The 20233-nt window shown below is 39.3% G+C and overlaps 1 protein-coding gene across 6 annotated transcripts in view; it reads right to left on the bottom strand.

Moving 5' to 3' along the window:
- Positions 1–20233, bottom strand: part of OXR1 (oxidation resistance 1) — a 443668-nt gene that overhangs the window by 100786 nt on the left and 322649 nt on the right. For all 6 annotated transcript variants that reach the window (XM_067537380.1, XM_067537382.1, XM_067537381.1 and 3 more), the window contains one exon: positions 4808–4890. In XM_067537380.1, coding sequence (XP_067393481.1) covers positions 4808–4890 — 83 coding nt within the window. The remainder of the gene's footprint in view (positions 1–4807; positions 4891–20233) is intronic.

The following is a 20233-nucleotide window of genomic DNA, read 5'->3' as shown; positions in this document are numbered from 1 at the left end:
GAGGCTGGAACAACTGCTGAGAGGGGCAACTCCAAGAGACAGAGGGACAGAAGGGAAACTGGAGAAAATCCTTGTTAGCACAAAGGACTTTGGAATAGCCAGGAACTTTGAGTTGGTGAACTCATGGAGTAAGGAACAGATTTGGGGAAGAAACATACCTGTACAGACTTTGTGGGGAAAGGCTGTGAAGTTCTGATCATGTTTTCGTTAAAAAGGCTTGAAATAAAACCCGCAGTAATTAAATCGGACTGGAGACTACCCTACCTGGATTCAGTGAGAGGGCCCCAGGCAGGATTTCTCTAGGGAGCGGGCTCGCTCTGCAGGCACCAGCCTGGGTCCAGCCAGAAGACGCACTACCAATCCTTCACACAGTGATAGAAAAGAGGGAAGCAATCAGAAACTTAGGTGCATCTCATTCTGGGCAATATTCATATCTATACTTGGACTGAAGTTGAGATGGAAATAGGAGACAGACTTATTGAAAGTCTCTGGGTAAGATAAAAGGGATATTGTCATATTAGAGGTCTACTACATACCACCTCACTAGGAAGAAGAGATGGATGACATTTTTTTATAAAACACAAAAACATCCAAAGCACGGGAACTGGTGGTGATGGGGGGACTTCAATTACCCAGACATCTGTTGGGAAAAATAACAGCAGGACACAGATTATCCAGAAAGTTCTTGGACTGTATTGGAGACAATTTTTTATTTCAGAAGGTGGAGAAAGCTACTGGGAAGAGACTGTTCTAGATTTTATTTTTACAGATAGGGAGGAACTGGTTGAGAATTTGAAAGTAGAAGGCAGCGTGGGTGAAAGTGATCATGAAATGACAGAGTTCATGATTCTAAGGTATGGTAGGAGGGAAAACAGCACAATAAAAGATGATGGATTTCAAGAAGGCAGATTTTAGAAGACTCAGGGAGTTGGTAGGTAAGATCGCATGGGAAGCAAGTGCAAGGGGAAAAAAGTCCAAAAGAGTTGGCAGTTTTTCCAAAGAGACCTTATTAAGGGCACAAGAACAAACTATCCCACTGATTAGGAAAGATAGAAAGTATGGCAAGAGACCACCTAGCTTAACTGGGAGATCTTCACATCTGAAACTCAAAAAGAAGAGTCCTACAAAAAGGGGAAACTGGGTCAAGTTACAAAGGATAAATATAAACAAATAACACAAGTATGTAAGGACAAAATTAGAAAGGCCAAGGCACAAAACGAGATTAAACGAGCTAGAGACATAAAAGCTAACAAGAAAACCTTCTACAAATATATTAGAAGGAAAATTAAAACCAAGGAAAGGGTAGGCCCATTACTCAATGGGGTGGGGGGAAATAACAGAAAATGTGGAAATGGCAGAAGTGCTAAATGAACTTTTTGTTTCAGTTTTCACCAAAAAGTTTAGTAGCAATTGGACATCTAACTTAATGGGTGCCAGTGAAAAAGACGTAGGATCAGAGGCTAAAGTACAGAAAAAACAAGTTAAAAATTACATAATTTAGAGGTCTTCAAGTCACCAGGGCCTGATTAAATTCATCTTAGAATACTCAAGGAGCTGACTGAGGAGATGATATCTGAGCCAGTAGCAATTACCTTCAAAAAGTCATGGAGGACGGGAGAGATTCCAGAGGACTGGAAAAGGGCAAATATAGTGCCAATCTATAAAAAGGGAAATAAGGAACACCTTGGGAATTACAGACTAGTCAGTTTAACTTCAGTACCTGGAAAGATAATAGACCAAATAATTAAGCAAGAAATTTGTAAACATCTAGAAGATAATAAGGTGATAAGTAACAGCCAGCATAAATTTGTCAAGAACAAATCATCTCAAACCAACCTGGTAGCTTTCGTTGACAGGGTAACGAGCCCTGTGGATGGGGAGGGGGAGCAGTAGATGTGGGTTTTTGTTTTCTTTTTAAAACTTTCATAAGGCTTTTGATACTGTCTTGCACAACCTTCTCATAAACAAACTAGGGAAATACAACCTAGGTGGAGCTACTATAAAGTGGATGCATAACTGGTTGGAAAACCATACCCAGAGAGTGTTTCATAGAAGGGCATATCAAGTGGACTCTTGCAGGGATCAGTTCTGGGTCTGGTTCTGTTCAGTATCTTCAACAATGATTTAGACAATGGCATAGAGAGTACACTTACAAAAAGTTTGCAGACAATACCAAGCTACGAGTGGTTACAAGTGCTTTGGAGGATAGGATTAAAATTCAAAATGATCTGGAAAAATTGGAGAAATGGTCTGAAGTAGATAAGATGAAATTCAATAAGGACAAATGCAAAGTACTCAACTTAGGAAGGAACAGCCAGCTGTACACATACAAAATGGGAAATGACTGCCTAGGACGGAGTATTACGGAAAGGGATCTGGGGGTCAGTGGACCACAAGCTAAATAGGTGTCAACAGTGTAACACCATTGCAAAAAAAGCAAACATAATTCTGGGATATATTATTAGGAATGTTGTAAGCAACACATGAGAAATAATTCTTCTGCTCTACTCCATGTTGATTAGGCCTCAACTTGAGTATTGTATCCAGTTCTGGACGTCATATTTCATGAAAGATGTGGACAAACTGGAGAAAGTCCAGAGAACAACAAAAATGATTAAAGTTCTGGAAAACATGATCTATGAGGGAAGATGGGAAAAAAATCGGTTTGTTTAGTCTAGAGAAAAGAGAATGAGGGAGGACAGGATAACAGTTTTCAAATACATAAAAGGTTACAAGGAGGAGAGAGAAAAATTGTTCTCTAACACCTCGGAGGATAGGACAAGAAGCAATGGGCTTAAATTGCAGCAAGGGTAGTTTAGGTTGAACATTAGAAAAAAAAACTTCCTGTCAGGATAGTTAAGCACTGGTATAAATTGCCTGGGGAGGTTGTGGAATGTGTGTTATTGGAGGTTTTTAAAAGCAGGTTAAATAGTCACCCTGTCAGAGATGGTCTAGATAATACTTAGTCCTGCTTTGAGTGCAGGGGAGTGGACTAGAAGACCTCTAAAGGTCTCTTTCAGTCCTGCACTTCTATGATTCTCTGCATGTGTTACCGGGGTAGTAGCAGGTTATCATGGTCCCATCTGTTATTCAGAACCCCAAATTCTATTGTATGTGTGAATACACAGGCTGCAGAGCCCTAGAATTCAATGTGTGTGGATGGGATGGAGGCATGAGTTTATGATAGCAAGCTCTGTGTGTATACATGTTACTGCAAGATATGTTCTGTTGCATCAAACTTATGATGTGAACTGAAAATTTTTTACCAAAGAAACTACTGCATGACTAAATCAATATTGTATTTTGAATTACTTCAAGAGTTCATATGCTGGAGATGCACACAGGGGACCCCTTCAATAGAAGCCACATTACATGAACTGTATTCCTTCATTAAATCAAGTGATAAGTACTGTTGGAGATACCATCTCTAATGCATAAACTGTTACTGCAAACAAAAACCATAAAGCCACACAAGTTTTAACTCAATTGTAACATACATTTTCTCAGGTATTGCGATACCGAAGCGTGTACTTACTTGGCACAAAAATAAAGTTTTCTAGAATACATCCACTTGATTAACTATTGTACAGAATAGTGTGTTAAGCTTTCATATTTTTTGTTTCACAGTACGTCAGAGAACATGATTGTATACAGTGACAAAAGAGAATATCTTTATGCAGTATTAAAAGGATTTTATTAATTGTACAAGAATGACAGTTGATTGATACCTCAAGTTTACAAGTTGTAACTGATCAGCTATTTCAACCAAAATATATTTACATAATATTCAGCCAAAATGATATCATTTGGAAGCAAATCTGTCTATTTTGTTGAATTTTTAAAAATACAACATATGAAAGATTAGATTTAGATTGCAACTTCAAGTTTTCTGTGCAAAAAAGACTACAGTTAGCCTGGAACTAAACTCAAGAACCCCCCCACCTTCCCACAATATTTCTTGAAGGCAAGATTATCCATATTAGTAGATAAGAAAAATTGACCATGTTAACTCCTACATAAAGCCATAATTTGCTTTACTGGACATCTTTATAACCTATTCTTCACAGATTTTTATAGAGGAAAATATTTTTATTTCATCACAAAGCTTCAGAACTGTTCAGTAGTTACTTCACTGACTTTCAACATGTTTAATTGAAAATTCACATGCACTAATTATACAGCCACACAACACAAGACAGATATTTCTCACTTCAGTTTCCCCTAGTAACCAGAAATGTGAAAAAAACTGACTGCAGCACAGTTTGAGGGTCATTTCAAGAACATAATCAGAGAAAGGCTCCATTTTTAGATACTGCTGGGAAAATAGAGTACAGCTCTGTTAGGTATAGATCAATGGAAATTAGTAGGAGAACGCTGGAAAGGTACCACCAAGATGGACTTAATCCTATTTTTATTATTTCTCCCATATTCAGTGGATTGTTACTGATGCTGAAAGCTTTAGAGGTCATAAGTGATTTTATAGTTCAGGTTATGTACTGAAAGTTATTGAATAATTAGCCTTCAAGAGATAATTGAATAAATGTCAATCAACAGAATTATTAATTTAACTTGCATAGAAGACTAAAGTTTCACCTTTGCAGCATGCTTCATATCTCTCCCGGAAAACCTTAAAATAATACTAGCTACTTAATTTCCAATAAGGTGATCAACTATCAGAAGTAAAAGTACTGAAGAGAACAAAGGTAATTAGCCAAGCTATTTTGTTTATATTGAATATTAAAAACTTCAAAACTCTGCACATTACTATGCAAAAGGAATATTTAAAAACAGTCAAGCAGCAACTTACTGTATATTCAATAGCTCCTTTAGGCTTTTGAAAAGACATTCGTCGCCCATCTTTCTTGTCTGAGGACTTCTTCTGGCCCGTATCTGAAAAATATTGAGGCAAGGAGCGTGTTAAATTCATTTCCCTCTCTCAGTACTGTCACGGGCTGCTGACTACAACCCCGTGGGCAGACATCTAATTCAGCTTGCTCCCTGTGACTCTCGACTCTATCTAACAAACTGACAGACAACCAGCTGCTGGAACAGACTTCACTCCCCTACTATGCTTTAAGGATCTGACCAATATAAACCATTGTGACAACTGGGAATCAATTAACTACACAAGTGCCTCCAATCATCCAGGAAGTTATTAATGAAGGAAAGACTAAAATGATTGATCTCCCCCATCAGGCAAGAATATATCAACTGCACAAGCAATGCTTCTAAAGATCATGTTTAATTGGTTCTAGGTTCGTTGTTACTGTCTGCCACAGACAATGTTTATAGTTTCTGGAGACTAGATCCAGCTAAAGCTACAGCTTTTGAGTTGAACAAAATGTATTTTAAAGAGTACACAGTGTATGAGAAATATCTGCATATAAACCAAGTTATACATATAAACATAACTCTAGAAGACTTCTCTTCCTCCCGTATATTTGTTACAAAGAGTAAGATGTAAAGCACATCCTCCCTATACATATACACTTCACTTTCCTGGGAAGATGAACTTAAAGCATTGTTCTGTGGTTTAGGCAAAACTGATTTTTTTTTTTTTTTTTAAATGACCATCACCCTGTAATGCCTCCAGCCTTACTGGGATCCAATACATGAGACGGAATTTACTGCAACTACACTAGAACTTTGCTAATGTGTACTTAAAGTACAATGTTATTGAGCTTGATAATTCACCAACATAAAATATATTTTAACCATTATATTTTAATTTTACACTAGTACTTTCCTGACTTTGAATACAAGGAAGAATATTGAGGTATAGTTTGTGAAAGTATTTGAGAATCTTTCTATAAATCTTTGCTGTGAAGAAGGGAGAGATTTTTCTTATGTGAATCAGATTCGTGGATTTGCAAAAGAGTTAGCTAGGTTCTACTGCGGCATGCTATTGATTGAATTGATGCATTCTTATTTCCAGGTCTTCAGTTTATATGCTCAGTTACATATTTCAATCAAGTTTTCAGCACAGTACACAATTCTTACAATTCTCATCCCCAACCAGATGAGAAATTTGAAAAGGGATACAGTTAGACAGTGAAACACACAAAAAGGTAAATGTTATTTCATTTTTTGAAGTGTGCCAAATAACTTTTACTGTACACTTTAAAGTGATTTCCACAATCCTTTCCCCTCCAACAGCATTTTAGAAGTTTAGACAAAATCCCTTGGTTTATTTTCCCATTTTGCAGCATTGAGTGCCCCATGCCCCTGCCACGTCTCCACTGAAAACAGAAGTGAAAGTTATCAAAATGGTTACACAAAGACAACTTCAATTTACAAAAAGTTTTGTAATGCCAACTCTCTCCCTCCCCTGACTCCCAACCCCACATACACTCTCCCACTAATGTTACTAGGTTTTACTTACTAGCAACAAGAACTTTCTAGGAGAGGAAGTAATCTTGGGGAACAAGTTCCTATATGTACAACAATCTGTTAAAAGAATTACGCAAATTCTTACTCAAGTTCTTTCTGTGTGGAAAGTGGTAAGTTTGAGCACCGCTAATGAAACTCTTAATTCTTATGTTAAGATGGTTTAACTGAATTTTAAGACAACAGTTACATTTTCCTGAATTTCTAACTACCAGAATGTTGCAGTTTTATTGCAGTGCCTCTTTAACTTAACCACTACATTAAGGCTAGATGTGTCCGTTTGTTTTTACAATTAATAAAGTCAACATCACAGCATATTAAAGACTTCTTGAAGAAAGCTGCAAAAATTGCTCAGTGTGGAAATTACAGCAGTCAGTGATGAAGTACACTGAAAGCTAGGTCTAGGACAGTGGAGTACAACAGTCTGTCTCTGGAAGCCAAACTTTTTTAAGCTAAAAGTTTGAAGGCAACTCTCTCCTCCCTTCTTGAGCTCTAGCAGCTAAAAGCCACACGGGACTTCTCCTACCGGCTCCCTCCCCCACTCCCAGCCAGGAGCCAGGCTGCAGCAGCCCACGGCTTGCCCAGTGCCAAAAAAATAGGGTGGTTTTGTCAACTGTGTGTGTGTGTGTGTGTGTGTGTGTGTGCGCGCGCGCGCGCCCTGTTTTGTCAACAGCTGACTTCTGTCGACCAAACTCTAGTGTAGACCAGCCCTTTGATTTACAAATCAGAGGATGCACTTTCAATGCTTAATCAAATACAAACTTTAAATGCAGTGGCCCCCAAAGTTTTTACCCTGTGTTCCCCCTTACCGCTGTCCGTGCCCCCCCCCCCCCCCCAAGCGGGGGCTGGGAATGGAGCCACAGTTTGGGGGGGAGGGGAGGGGCCTGCAGTTGAGGCTGGGGGCAAGGCTGCAGTTGGGAGCTGAGACCGCAACCAGGCACTGAGGTTGGGGCCAGGTGCCAAGGCTGGGGGCCAGGAGCAGAGCACCATGGCCACAGCTGGGAGGCAGGGCCAGCCTCAGACTCAAAGGGCCAAGTGGTGCTCCCTCCCTGCTCCCATAGAGGTTGGCCGGGCCCTGACATACGGCCTCCCCACCCCCCATTCCTCCATGCCCCCTGAGCAGCATGCCCTAGTTTGGGGACCTCTGCTTTAATGCAGTTTATCTCAAGGGCAACAGGTTTGACACCACTGTTCTAGAACTCCCCCCACCCCCAACTGTTGAAACAGAAACAGTAGTCAGGTCCCATGTTAAGAGCTTGTACCTTGTCATTTGTGCTACAAATGCATACAGCTCCCATACATCAATCCAGATGCCAATTTTGAAGTACTTCATGCTCTGCAAATAAGTCTGATCACATGAGTGGCTGAACAATTCAAAATAATTTTCTGTAAGATGGTGCCTCATGAGGTTGAGTTAGTTTTTTTTGACTGTTGCTTTTTACTGAAAGGGAAAAGGTAAAGTATTCATTCACAGCAAGAAATAAAGAAGAGTACTTTTAAGAGAATGTCTTGTTCACCATCAAGACAGACTAATTTTCAAATTTAGAGTGCTCTTTTTGTATGATAGTAAGCACATATGGCGACCCATTTTAAGAGCCGATTTTTCCTTAATTGCTCTGAGATGTTGGATTGCATCTCTAACATTCTGCTTACATGAACCACTCCCAGCAGAATCCAAACTGGAAGTGCAGCAGGGAGCTTGTCACATGGGGTAGAACATCATGGTTGACAGTCACCATGCTGATATGAGAAGAGATCTTTACTTTAGTGTTTTAGAGGAGAAATAGGAACAAAATAACAGAGATAGGCAAGTCTACTGTATACTTCCCCAAAGCATTGGGAAAACCATGGAATGAACCTCTGACATTCAGTTTTATGTTACTCCATCTTTTTGTTGAATGAAAGAATTTGGGGGGAGGGGAGGGATGAAAAAAGGGGGAAGACAGATAAACATGGCTTTCAGCAACCTTTGTGCTTATATCCTGGGGCCATTAGGGAGCTGCAACAGCCCTTAGCATCAGTATGGAGTAGTATAAGGGGGCTTTAGAGCAACTGAGAATCAGTTCCACAGTCTTTCCCTTTTGATAGATTATATTCTTGAGAAAGGACCTACTTTCCTTATTTAATAATCCCCATGAGTTATACAATGCACATAGCTCAACTGCCTGTTGGGAGCCAGTAAAGACTGCAAGGGCTGATAGGTGAAGGACAAAAGATCAGTACTAGTTCATGCTACATTGCAAAAAGCCTTGAACCAGTTACCAGATCAGGATGGACTCATTCCCAACTAAAGCAATCTTGCTTTGTTTAACAGAGAATTTGCAAGTGTTCTACTAGCAGAACTGTACCTTCTTTCTTACTTGAAACTGAAGTTTAGGTTAGAAGCTCATGGTTTCTCAGTTGTATTTTGATGTTACCCATTAGCAGGAAACATCTTGCATTAAGCACAGACAACTGGAAATACTTAAAAATCTGAAGTCTAGCTATGTGGTTAGTATAGAGCTAGAAAAATATGAAGTGTCCAATTGTTCTAAAAGACACACACAGTCAATACTTTTATTATTTAGGAAGTCAAACTGGTACATACAAGAGTGAAAGATTGAATTACTGTAGTATAAAAACTGCTTCAGTCATCCAGAAGAACAGACTTTAGGAATGATCAGACCTAGGTATTAAAGGATGTTAGGGTAGGATTCCTAAAGCTTTAAATAAGGTCACTTTGAATTTAAGATATTCGATAACAGGTGGGATCATTCTGCTGAAAATTGAGGACGGCTGAAGGAAAGTTGATGCATTTATAAATATGAAAAAATTCATAAATGCATCATCTGGAATGCCTGTGTCAAGGTTCTATGTCACTGAACTACACTGACTGATGGAATGTTTCACTTTTGACACTGCCATAGCAGGACATATGAGACCCATTTTCTAAGTTCTTGTCAAGCCAGGTTAAGTTGGGTCATAAACCTTCAGTTTCCTGTTCCTCCTCTACTATATAATTAAAGCATCAGCAGATCAGTATTCCCTCAGCTAGCAGCACTAATCAATCTCAATGAGTGATAAAAAGTACCTGCACCAACTGAAGTTTTCATCTGCAGAGCTTAGAATTCTAATCAGACACTCTCTCAAAACTTTGCCACCCTTCTGGCAAAGCCAACGTATGTTACAATGGCATTAAGACAGGAAAATGTTTGAAGCACCTCAGAACTCCAATTCTCACGTCAGCAAAGATCACATCAGAGTAGATATTCCCTACCCTATACCAAGGGCCTAAGACATTGCTCATCTACCAACTGCTTACCAGCTCAGCATTTTTATTGCTATAGATACCATAGCAGCAGCCAAAACAGCAGGGTGCCAAAACAGCAGATATTAATACTAAAATGGGGGACAGAGGGAAAGGGAGGCCAATCAGTTTATATTACAGGAAAATGTTGAACATAACTATCCTCTAACCCAAGTTGTAAAGAGGCTAGCTCATACTTTTGGGTTTCTGTAGAAAGGACTGAGAGAACATCCATTTCCCTGACACACACTCATGCCCCATTCAAGCTTGATTTCCAAAAGTCATCAGACTGAAATATCTTGAAAAAGTTCTGAAGAATTCTAGAAAACAAATTGGAGTAATCTGGAAAAATCTTCACCCTATAGCTGAAAAACCAGTGCTGAACAGAAGAAGAGGAGAGTATGGAACAGCCAGATGCATCTTCAAGGAACTGGTATCCAGTCTGCCCTTTGTTTTCCAGCCTCCTGACTTTTTTTTGAATGAGCAGAAAAAGGAAGTTTAAATTCCTCCAGCAAGCTAAAAGCCAACATGAAATTTCTGCAGCAGCAGGAATTAGAATCCAAGAAGAACACTGTATTCAGATAACTGGAATTTTAACAAAACGAGAGTCGAATGACAAATTAGATTTTCAGAAGGCCTTGTTGAAAAAAAGTCATTCATATGAGGCTACTAAAGAAGATCAGCAGCCATGGGGTAAGAGGTAAAGTACTGTCAGTTCAAAAATTGGCTAAGAGAAAGGAAACAGAATAGGAATAAGTGGCCAACTTTCATTGCGTCAAAAGTTTAACATGAAGTCTTTCAGGGTTCTATATTAGGTCCTCTGTTTATTAAATAATCTGGAAAGGGGCAAGATATCAAAATTTGCAGAGGAGTAATTTAGGTTAATTAAGATAAAAAATGACTGTGAAACTTCAGAAGAACCTATAAAAGTTAACTGAATGAGCAACACAATGACAGATGAAATTCAACGTTAAGAAATGCAGCATAATGCGCATTGGAAAGAAGATTTGAAATATTTGTACAGTTTGCAAAGTCATAAATTAACTAGCAACTCATTAAAGGGGCCTAGGCATCACTGTAGAAGGCTCAGTTAAGACCCCTATGCAATGTGCAGCTGGGGGAGGGGGGTAAAACAAAATGTTGGGATTCATAAGGAATATGAAGAAAAATATTCTAACCCCATTTTATGAATCAATGGCATGGGCTCAACTGGAATACTGTGTGTATTATTGTTTCCCTCATGTCAAGAAGATGACTGGAGAATTAGAGGTGGTTCAGAGAAGGTTTAGGAAAATTATCAAGGGCATAGAAAAACCTCACATGAAATTGGAAAGATTGGGATTATTAACCCTAGAAAGGAGGTGAATTAGACAGTAGTTATATTTTCCAGAAATTCCACCAACCACAATATTGCAGGTTTATTGTAAGGATCCCTTGCTTTCATCCAAACAAACCTTTAATGTTTTAAATCATAATAAATCTTAACATTGTGGCATATTAAAAAGTGGCTTTTTACAAGTATTGTTATGGGGAGATTAAATTAAACAAGGACGTGCAAACACTCCATCACCACTTCATGCTCACGTTGTAGGAAAGTGATATAGATCAAACACTTGAATGGACACCTGATTTTCATCCAACAGACGATCAACCACACAAGTGCAGTCTGTAGGGCACACCCAGTTTGGAATCCCTAGTTGACAAAGGTCAAGGAAAAAGTTGCTTTATTACAAACCTCTTTGATAATCCTAACCTAATGGAAGATTAGATATTGGTTGATAGTTGGACAGATTATCCAGAGACAGTGAGTTTCAGATGAACCCATGCTTTCTTTAAATCAATAAGCATGCTGTTCTCTTTACAGAAGGCAGTGACAACACGCACAGATTAAGGACACAGGGACTCCCCAACTAGCCTTCACCTGCCAAGAACAGCAAGGATCAAAGGCACAGGTTGTAGCACAGATTTTTCAAACAAGACACTGTCTGAAAGTCAAGCAGAGAAGATTGAACATTTGCCCCTGCGAAATATCTCTATCTTTAGGATTGTTGTCATATCTCACTACAGAAGAAGCCAAGATTTTAGAAAAAGGCAATAAGGAAAGGTGATGAATCCAATGCATGAATATTGTACCATATCATAAATACAAAAAACAGATGATAATCTCTCACACACACACACACACACACACACACACACACACACACAGTAAGAAAAAAGCTTGATTTTCACCATTAATACTGACTGGGAAGCTACTTCTATCAAAGAGTGAAATGTTCCTAAAAGTATTTCAGTTTTGGCTTACCAAATTCCACAAGAACCTGTTGTGTAAGTAGAAGACTCTAGTTCATACGTCTTACTGGGGCATGGAGAAATTAAGTTGCTTGCCTTCACAGAGTATTAATTCATCTTGGGTTTCTTTAAGAGTCAGAAGTGCAAATTAATCTGCAGGGGAAGCAGCCAATCAGAGGGGTTGGTGCAGCACCCAACTGGGGGCCAGGAGGGCCAAATAAAAAGGAATAGCAGAGAGAGTAGTCAGTTGCTACTGACTGAAAAGGGAAGACCAGGTTCTTAACTGGTTGAAAAAGCAGCAGGACCACAGCCAGAACCTAGCCAGACCAAATGAGGGTACCATAATGGGCTGTTATCAATGACAGTGTCTCCAGTGAGAAAAGACCTGGGGATACAGCCCCATGCCAGGGTCGGGAGACGGTAAAGATAGTATACTACGGAACGGGACTGTTTGTTCCACCTACAGACGGTGTGCGACTTGGCCAAAGGGCTGAGTCATGGAAGACCTGCCAAAGAAACCATCGACCAGAAGTGGACGCTTATGAGAGGTGGGTGCCGACCCAGTTATACTCCCCAATATGCCAATCTCTTCGTGGGCCACCTTGAAGAAATATTTCTGGACAAATGCACCATGAAACTAACAATATACCTGAGATATGACAATATTTTCATCCTCTGGACAGACAGCTTAAACACCTTCATAGATTTTTTACCACAACCTGTCAGTTAAACTCTCTCTGGAACAATCCCATACTAGCATCAACTTCTTGGACACCACTATCAGCTTCAACAAATGGAACCCTACAACCAACCATATACAAGAAACCCACAGATCACAACACTTACTTTCATAGATCTTGGAACTATCCCAAACACATCAAGAAATCTGTCATCTACATCCAAGCACTCAGATCTCTCAGAGGAGAAAGTCTGGAATATATATCTTAACACACTCAAAAAACTGGTTTCAAACAAACAAGAAAATTCCACCAGATAAGTTGATCACATCATGGAATGGGCCTCCCAAATACCCCGAAGGAACCTGCTTTAATACAGAAATAAAACCTCCTGACCACATACACCTAGTTGTCACCAGCCACTCCATACCAGAACCCATACGAGCTATCAAACAACTATAACCAATACCTGATGGGGTTCCTATCCTGAAAAAAAATCTTTCCTGAACCCTCTCTTCGGGGCTTCAAAACCAACCCCCCTCCCCACACCTCTCTAGGCAACACCAGAACAGATACAAAATCTGCAGCTATCTCCACTGCTAAAATGATCACACACCCCGCAACACACCTTTCCAGATCCATGAATCCTACACATGCCTTTCACAACATGTGGTATACCTCACCCAGTGCACTAAATGCCCAAACAACAGCTTTGTGGGTGAAACCAGACAATCACTATGCTCTTGAATGAACTCTCACAGGGCAATGATAAGGACACACACACACACACACACACACACACCCCCCCCCCCCAACAACAAAAACCACACACCTGATCACCTGGGGGTAAACACTTTTCACAAAGCAATCACTCTGACTTCTCAGTCTTCATTCTCAAAAGGAAACCTGCACAACACTTTCAATAGATGAACCTGGGAGCTTAAATCCACTCCTCTGCTAGACACTAAAAATCATGGATGGAACAGACACTGGATTTATGGCTTATTACAACAATCTGTAACCCATTAACCCCCCCCTTTTGATCCTATGATAGCACAGATGTTAAGGGTCCACTCTACCTTGAGTGGTTCCTTACAATACGCACTAACTATTTATGCTAACCAATCTATTTGATGCTGGAAGTACCTTTTCAAGACCAGAAAAAAAGCTCTATGGCTTGAAAGCTTATTCTCTCACCAGACAAGGGTCCAATAAAAGATATTACCTCACCCACCTTATCTCTCTAATATCCTGGGACCAATACGGGAACAACTACGCTGTCACCACAAGATGTCATTTTTAAGAATAAATTATAAACAGCTGTTTCAGATATAAAAATATAAATGTTAAAAGTTAGGAGAGGAAGGTTGCTGTTATAGGAGAGATGGAAAAGTAGACAAACGGGGGCTATAAGACTCACTGGCTGCACAGTACAATGTTATGCTTACTGTATTTACCAAGTAGTTACATTAATTCTAGGACACTGTGCCTACACTACTCACAATAACATTCAAGTTTAGCAATGAACAGAGCATCATGGAACAATCACAGAAGATTTCCCCACACAATTTAATTAAACTGAGCATTAGTTCTCAACCTCCCTTAACACTTCATGGGAATGATCAAGTTAAGATTCCTCTCTGAATTTAAGTTTGGGGAGGAAAAAGAAATGATAGAAAGGAAGATTAAAACATTTTTGTAATTTTTTTTCACTTCTAGACTCGTGTGTTATTTTCTTCCTCCTTTACCAATTTGTCTATTTTTCATACTTTGAACCTACGTTAGTGTGACTATAACAAATATAGTCTGTCACTTGGATTTCAACCCTAAGCACAATATTGAGGCTTAATTTCTTAAAATTGATGTATTAATTTGTTTTCAGTTTATTGTGAAGTTCTACAAACAGACTGGATGAGTTAACTTTAAATCAGTGCTCTTTCTGGAAAAAATGCTAGTATTAAAGACTAAAAACGATTAAGCTGAAAAGAGAGAATATACAGCTCCCTTTATTAAAAATAAATTAGTTTAACATGGTGAATAGTGACAAAAACAGCAAGGGGGATTTCTCCTTTGTTTAACGAAGTCTGGCCTAGGTCATAATTAATTTTTATTACCTTTTAAAGTTAATCTAAAGAAAAAAAAATTCTTCAAAAAATGTTCTAGTAAGCCACTACCTAACAAGAAGCAACTTGCCATCACTTGCCTATTGACACAAACAGAGGAGGCATAGATAATTACAGCTTTACTAGATTTGTTCCACTCAGCAGCAATTAGATCTGTGTAATCTATTACACAAAACCAGAAAACAAATATTAATGTTGGAATAATTTTAGCCAGCATTATGAACTCTAGAACAGGATTTTTCAAAATTCTTTGACAGCATGGACCACTGCACAATAAAGTGATTGTCTCAGACCACTTCCCTTTTATTTGCAATCATGCAACATCTTTGCACCAACTACAGTGATATATAGTTTGTTGTCTTTTCATGCTTTGACAGCTGGAAGTAATGAGACACTACCATCAGACCAGCCAATTCTTTACAAAACCACCTGTGGAACACAGACCACAGTGTGAGAGCCACTTCTCAGGACAGTTAGACTTTCAAAAATTGAAGCATAAGGTTAGGCTGTTAGTCCTATATGAGCACCTAATTAAGTAGTCTGATTTTCAAAAGGGCTTCCATGGTTTTGTAAGTTTTAGAATTAAAGGGTTTTTGTTCTTTTTAAATCCTTTTAGACACTTTTGAATTTATTAACTTTAATTCCCATCTTTGACAGAGTTCAAGAAAGTCTACAAACAAAAAGCGGCAGAGTGTATTTAAGTTTTAAATGTCTGAATAGGAGTGTTATAAAATTTAGACCAAGATATAGCTGGTATTTCTAAACTAAAGAACATATGTTGAGTTATTTACTGATCAAGTCTTACAAGATATACAGGAAAAAGCTAAGGAGTTTTCCACATAAAACTTGATTATGCTGCAAACAGAGTTGTAAGTTACAGTCCATAACTTTGGGAAACCCCCCCCCCCCTTTTTTTTTTTTTTTTTTAAAGGCAGAAAGCAAGGTAATCTTAAAGTTGTGTACACTGAATTCTTTTAAAGAAGGTATCAAAATGCATAGTTTACAAGCTTAACTTCTTAGGATTACTGGTTCTCATGGTTACTGCCCAAGTTAATGACACAATCTTATAAACAGACCATCAAATTATCTTCAGGACGGACAGTGAGCCCATACCCTCTCAACATACTGGCCTGTATGCTACATACCAATGTATGCATAACTGTGGTTCATGAACATGCCAACCACACATCAAGTCTCATGGTCTTGACAAGATATCCCTCTTTACCTTACACATAAAAATAACTTATCCCACACCCATTTCAATCATGGTATAATTAAGAAGCCCACAGTATTTACATTCCTCATTTTCTCTACATATTCAGTATGTAAATGCCATCGCCTATTTCACCAAAAATCACAAAGCTCATGAGCACATCAATGCCACATTCCCCTACCCACAAATTTTCTGAGGTTTTAAAAAGTTAATTTGTTAGTTTATTCTCCTCACCACCACATGTATGTCATATACGTTAACTCCATCTACTCTACAGAAACTAGACGCAGACTCAACATAATGAAAATGAGTAAGAGACCAAGATCTTCGATATTCTGCACAGATGGCAGAGAACAGTGAACACTACATATGACATATTAACATTTCATAGACAATCACATGAAAAACACACCCACATCTAGCTGTCATAAGTTTAAGTCCATGTGATACTACTATAAGATGACATGCATTTACTACATATGGACAGCACACAGCATGAGAGCTAATGTTTGGACTACCTTAAATCTGCATTTCTAGTCTTTTAGATTTTAGTGTAACCTTCACTTAAACATTTATTTGAAATGCAGACCATTAACACACATTATCAAGTGTTTTAGTAGGATAGTTAATAGGAGCAGGATCAGTTCAATGGCCCTTACTCTCTCAAGCAGTTCAATGCAAATTCAATCCACTAACTTTTAAGGACTAAATACACGCACTTTCCCAGACACAAAGACAATATATACATTTAATTAGAGGCCAGTCATAGCTTTTCTATGTTTCCCTCCCTTTACATTCTGCCCTCCCCTTTTCATCACCACCCTTGGGCTCTCTCTGAAACCCCACATTCCCTTTTGTTTCACGCAATACTAACACACATACACAAGACAGTTCACTTGTCACAGTAGCAGCAGTATCCCCCAGAGTAGCACAAGGTTGACTAGTATTGCAATAAAAGGTGTGTGGAGGGGGAGGGAGGTGAGTTATCTTGTCTTGACTTGTTTGCCCTACATTGCAATAATCATTTATTTAATAAGTACAGAACTTCTGCTGGATTGCTTCTCAAGGTGTGCCATTCAGAACCTGTGTTAGAACTCTGACTTGCAAGTACAAACAGTATCATAACCTAACAACTAGAATTTGACTTTCCCCACTGATGTCCTAATGTTTCTATCTTATATCTGTTAATTAAACATTAGTTATAGATAAGGCAATGAGAGTTCTGTGGCACTTTAAAGACTAACAAATTTAATATTTGTAGACATAAGCTTTCGAGAGACTTAGCTCTCTTCTTCAGATGCAGTAATACAGAAAATAGGTAACACAGAGGTATCTTATAGGTATCCAGGTGCATTGAGAACAATGGGGGAGGTAGAGTCCGGTATTTAAGACCTAATGACGACCATTGAGTAGGAGGTGAGAATGGGTGAGCAAAGTAATTTACCTTTGGTAGTGAGATAGCCATTCCAAGTCTCTGTTTAAACCCAGTTTAAATGTGTCAAGTTTGCAGATCATTTCTAATTCAGCAATTTATCTTTGAAGTCTGTTTTTGGAGTTTTTTTTGGAGAAGTACAGCAACTTTCAGGTCAGAGACAGAATGCCCTGGGGAATTAAAGTGTTCTCCCACTGGTTTATGGATGTTGTTATTTTTTGTGTCTGATTTGTGTCCATTTATCCTTGTGCGTAGTGATAGTTATAGATGTACTATTTACTGGGGGGCTTATTCCACCCCCCAATTGGTATTGTTATTTCTACTCCATACTAGGGCAGGAACAGTAATAGGAGACTATTAACTTGTGCAACTGGATAGCACAGGTGTGACACACTGTACGCCATGTACACCCTGATGGTGTGATTTGTGTATCATTCATCTCCACTCCTATAGTGTCTGTGTATTGTCTAATGCAAAGTATGTCATGAGACTGTTTTTGGAATGCTCATGACATACTGAACATTATTATGGTAGTATGTTTCCTGCAATGTCACATATGTATAGATATGAAACTCTGCTATGTAATATTCCCAAATGTGCGTCTCACATGGCTCGAATAGACCCATGCAAACACACAGCAAAATGGGGTTCACGCCTTGCAGAGGCATGCATACAAGAACAATGGACTGGCCTAAGCACCTGATAAGGTGATGCTCACTTGACTCAAATGGAGGAAATCATTGCCATTGCCGGACATGGCCAATCACCTGACTCCAGGGGGTGATGAGGAAACACGTTAAAAGCAGAAGTGTTTTTGTCTCTGGAGCTCTCCCTTGTAATCCATCTATGAAGCAACATCAAGCAAAGGGCAGACTGCCATGGGGAGGCTGCTCAGCCAGCCTATGTGGTAAGATAACATCAAAGACTGAAAGGCTACTGAAATGTTAAGTTTAGTTTAGCATGCTCCCTGATCAATCTGACACATGTTATTCTGCCTCATAATCACTTAAAATCTTTCTGTACTTAATAAATTTATTTATTTGTCTTATCTAAAGCAGTGCATGTGGTTTGCGTGTGTAGAGAAACTTCGTTTAGAGTGACAGAGCTGGTGCATATCAATTTTTTTGACAAACTGAATTACCAATGCGCTTGCAGATTTACAGAGTTCCGTGCTGCCCACTGGAAATGGCAGTTCCTAGGGTTCCATCTGGGACTGAGGATGTTGGCTGGGGGTTACACCATTGTAGAATCCCAGGAGTGACTAGCCAGAAGCACTCACTCACTAAAATAGGAGCTGCTTATCTGCTAGAGGCTGTGAGAGAACTGACCCAGGAGTGGCGGTTCACACAGCAGGGCAAGTGCAAGATGGGCTCCAGGAGTGGGGGATTGGGGTGATCAGCGATATCAGCCCAGATTGCAGAGGGCAACATCATAACAGATGATTAATGCAACTTAGCTTTTTTCTGATTCCACATTTGAAACTTTCTACTGCAGTTCCACAAATGTGGTTAGCTGTACTAGCAGTACTGAAAGACCATGGGACTCCCAGGACACACTGTCTACTGCTACTCTAACAAAAATCTTAGTTGTTGAAACTCGGAGGGTGATGTCTATACACTTATTCATTTAGAGCTTTTTCTACAAGTCCACTTCATAGTCATTCAGCTCCCATCCATCTAGCTGAACCTAGATAAAGTTGCAATTTAAGGCAGATAAAACAATTTCCCTAATAGACTACCATGCAGATAGTTTGTACAAGTAGTTTCCATTGACTGTTGTGAACTTCTTGAACTTTGACGCTCATAATTAGAGACATACTGCTGGAACTGAAGACTAAGGGGGTAAATTGGCAGGAAGTTGTTCCACAATGCAAGCTTTCGAACTGTATCTGATGAAGATTTGTGGGAAGTTTTGGTTCCTTGCTGGGACTTGCTGACGCTGACCATCCACCCACTTATTGAACTGTCTATCAGTCAATTATGTCAAATTATGGGAACAGTTGTAAGGAATCAATTCATAGTATTTTGGATGCTTTATACCACTTTGAGTCTGGTCAATCTGGATTCTGATTTGGTCACGGCACAGAGACAACACTAGTTAATCTCCTGCTAAAGGAAAATGAACAGGTATGCATGCTGACTAGTATGTCTATCTGAAACCTTTATATGAGTAGACAGAAGTAGGGACAGACAGAGGATAGCAGTGACTTAATTATTTTGCCTGTCTTAGAGAAGTTTCTGGAAGGTATTTTGGGGAATTTGTCTTCTGTCCCCAATGGCTCTGTAATATGTATTCCTCTCTGTCACCGCCTTTTTTCTGCTTAACATCTTATACAACTGTTAGTTCAGAGTTACGGCACCTGTATCCATCCCTCTGTGGTCTACTCCAGAAGTGCCCAGTCAGCTCTCCAGCCATCACTTATCTCTGGGAAGGGACCTGTGTCCCACTCCCTTTTGAACAGTGATTTTAGGGCTGTACAGCCCCATCACGTATTGTGATATCCCAAACAAGCCAGTCTGCCTAACAGCAAGTACCAGTGTTTTGCTCTCTCTCTAAAAGCTATGATCAGCCTACACCAGCACTTCCAAGTTACTACACGGCTCTTTCTCTGCTGAGTACACAAGGGCAAAAGCATCACAGAGAAAACAAACAAATCAGCAGATCTACATGCATACTAAATGTCCCAGAAAACATGTATCAGTCACATGGGGACTTGGTAGGCCAAAGTCTTGCCAATCCTTCAAAGGTTGGGGCTTTCTTAGGACCAAAGGTCCTGACCATTTGCTGAATCAAAAGGTAGTCAATTTAAATTCGGATTTTATC

The sequence above is a fragment of the Emydura macquarii genome, unplaced genomic scaffold (assembly GCF_026122565.2).
Source record: "Emydura macquarii macquarii isolate MOO-44397 ecotype Brisbane River unplaced genomic scaffold, CSIRO-AGI_Emac_v2 contig_383, whole genome shotgun sequence".
NCBI classification, from domain to species: domain Eukaryota; kingdom Metazoa; phylum Chordata; order Testudines; family Chelidae; genus Emydura; species Emydura macquarii.
The sequence above is the reverse complement of the archived record's forward strand: the minus strand, read 5'-3'. Positions and strand labels throughout refer to the sequence as shown.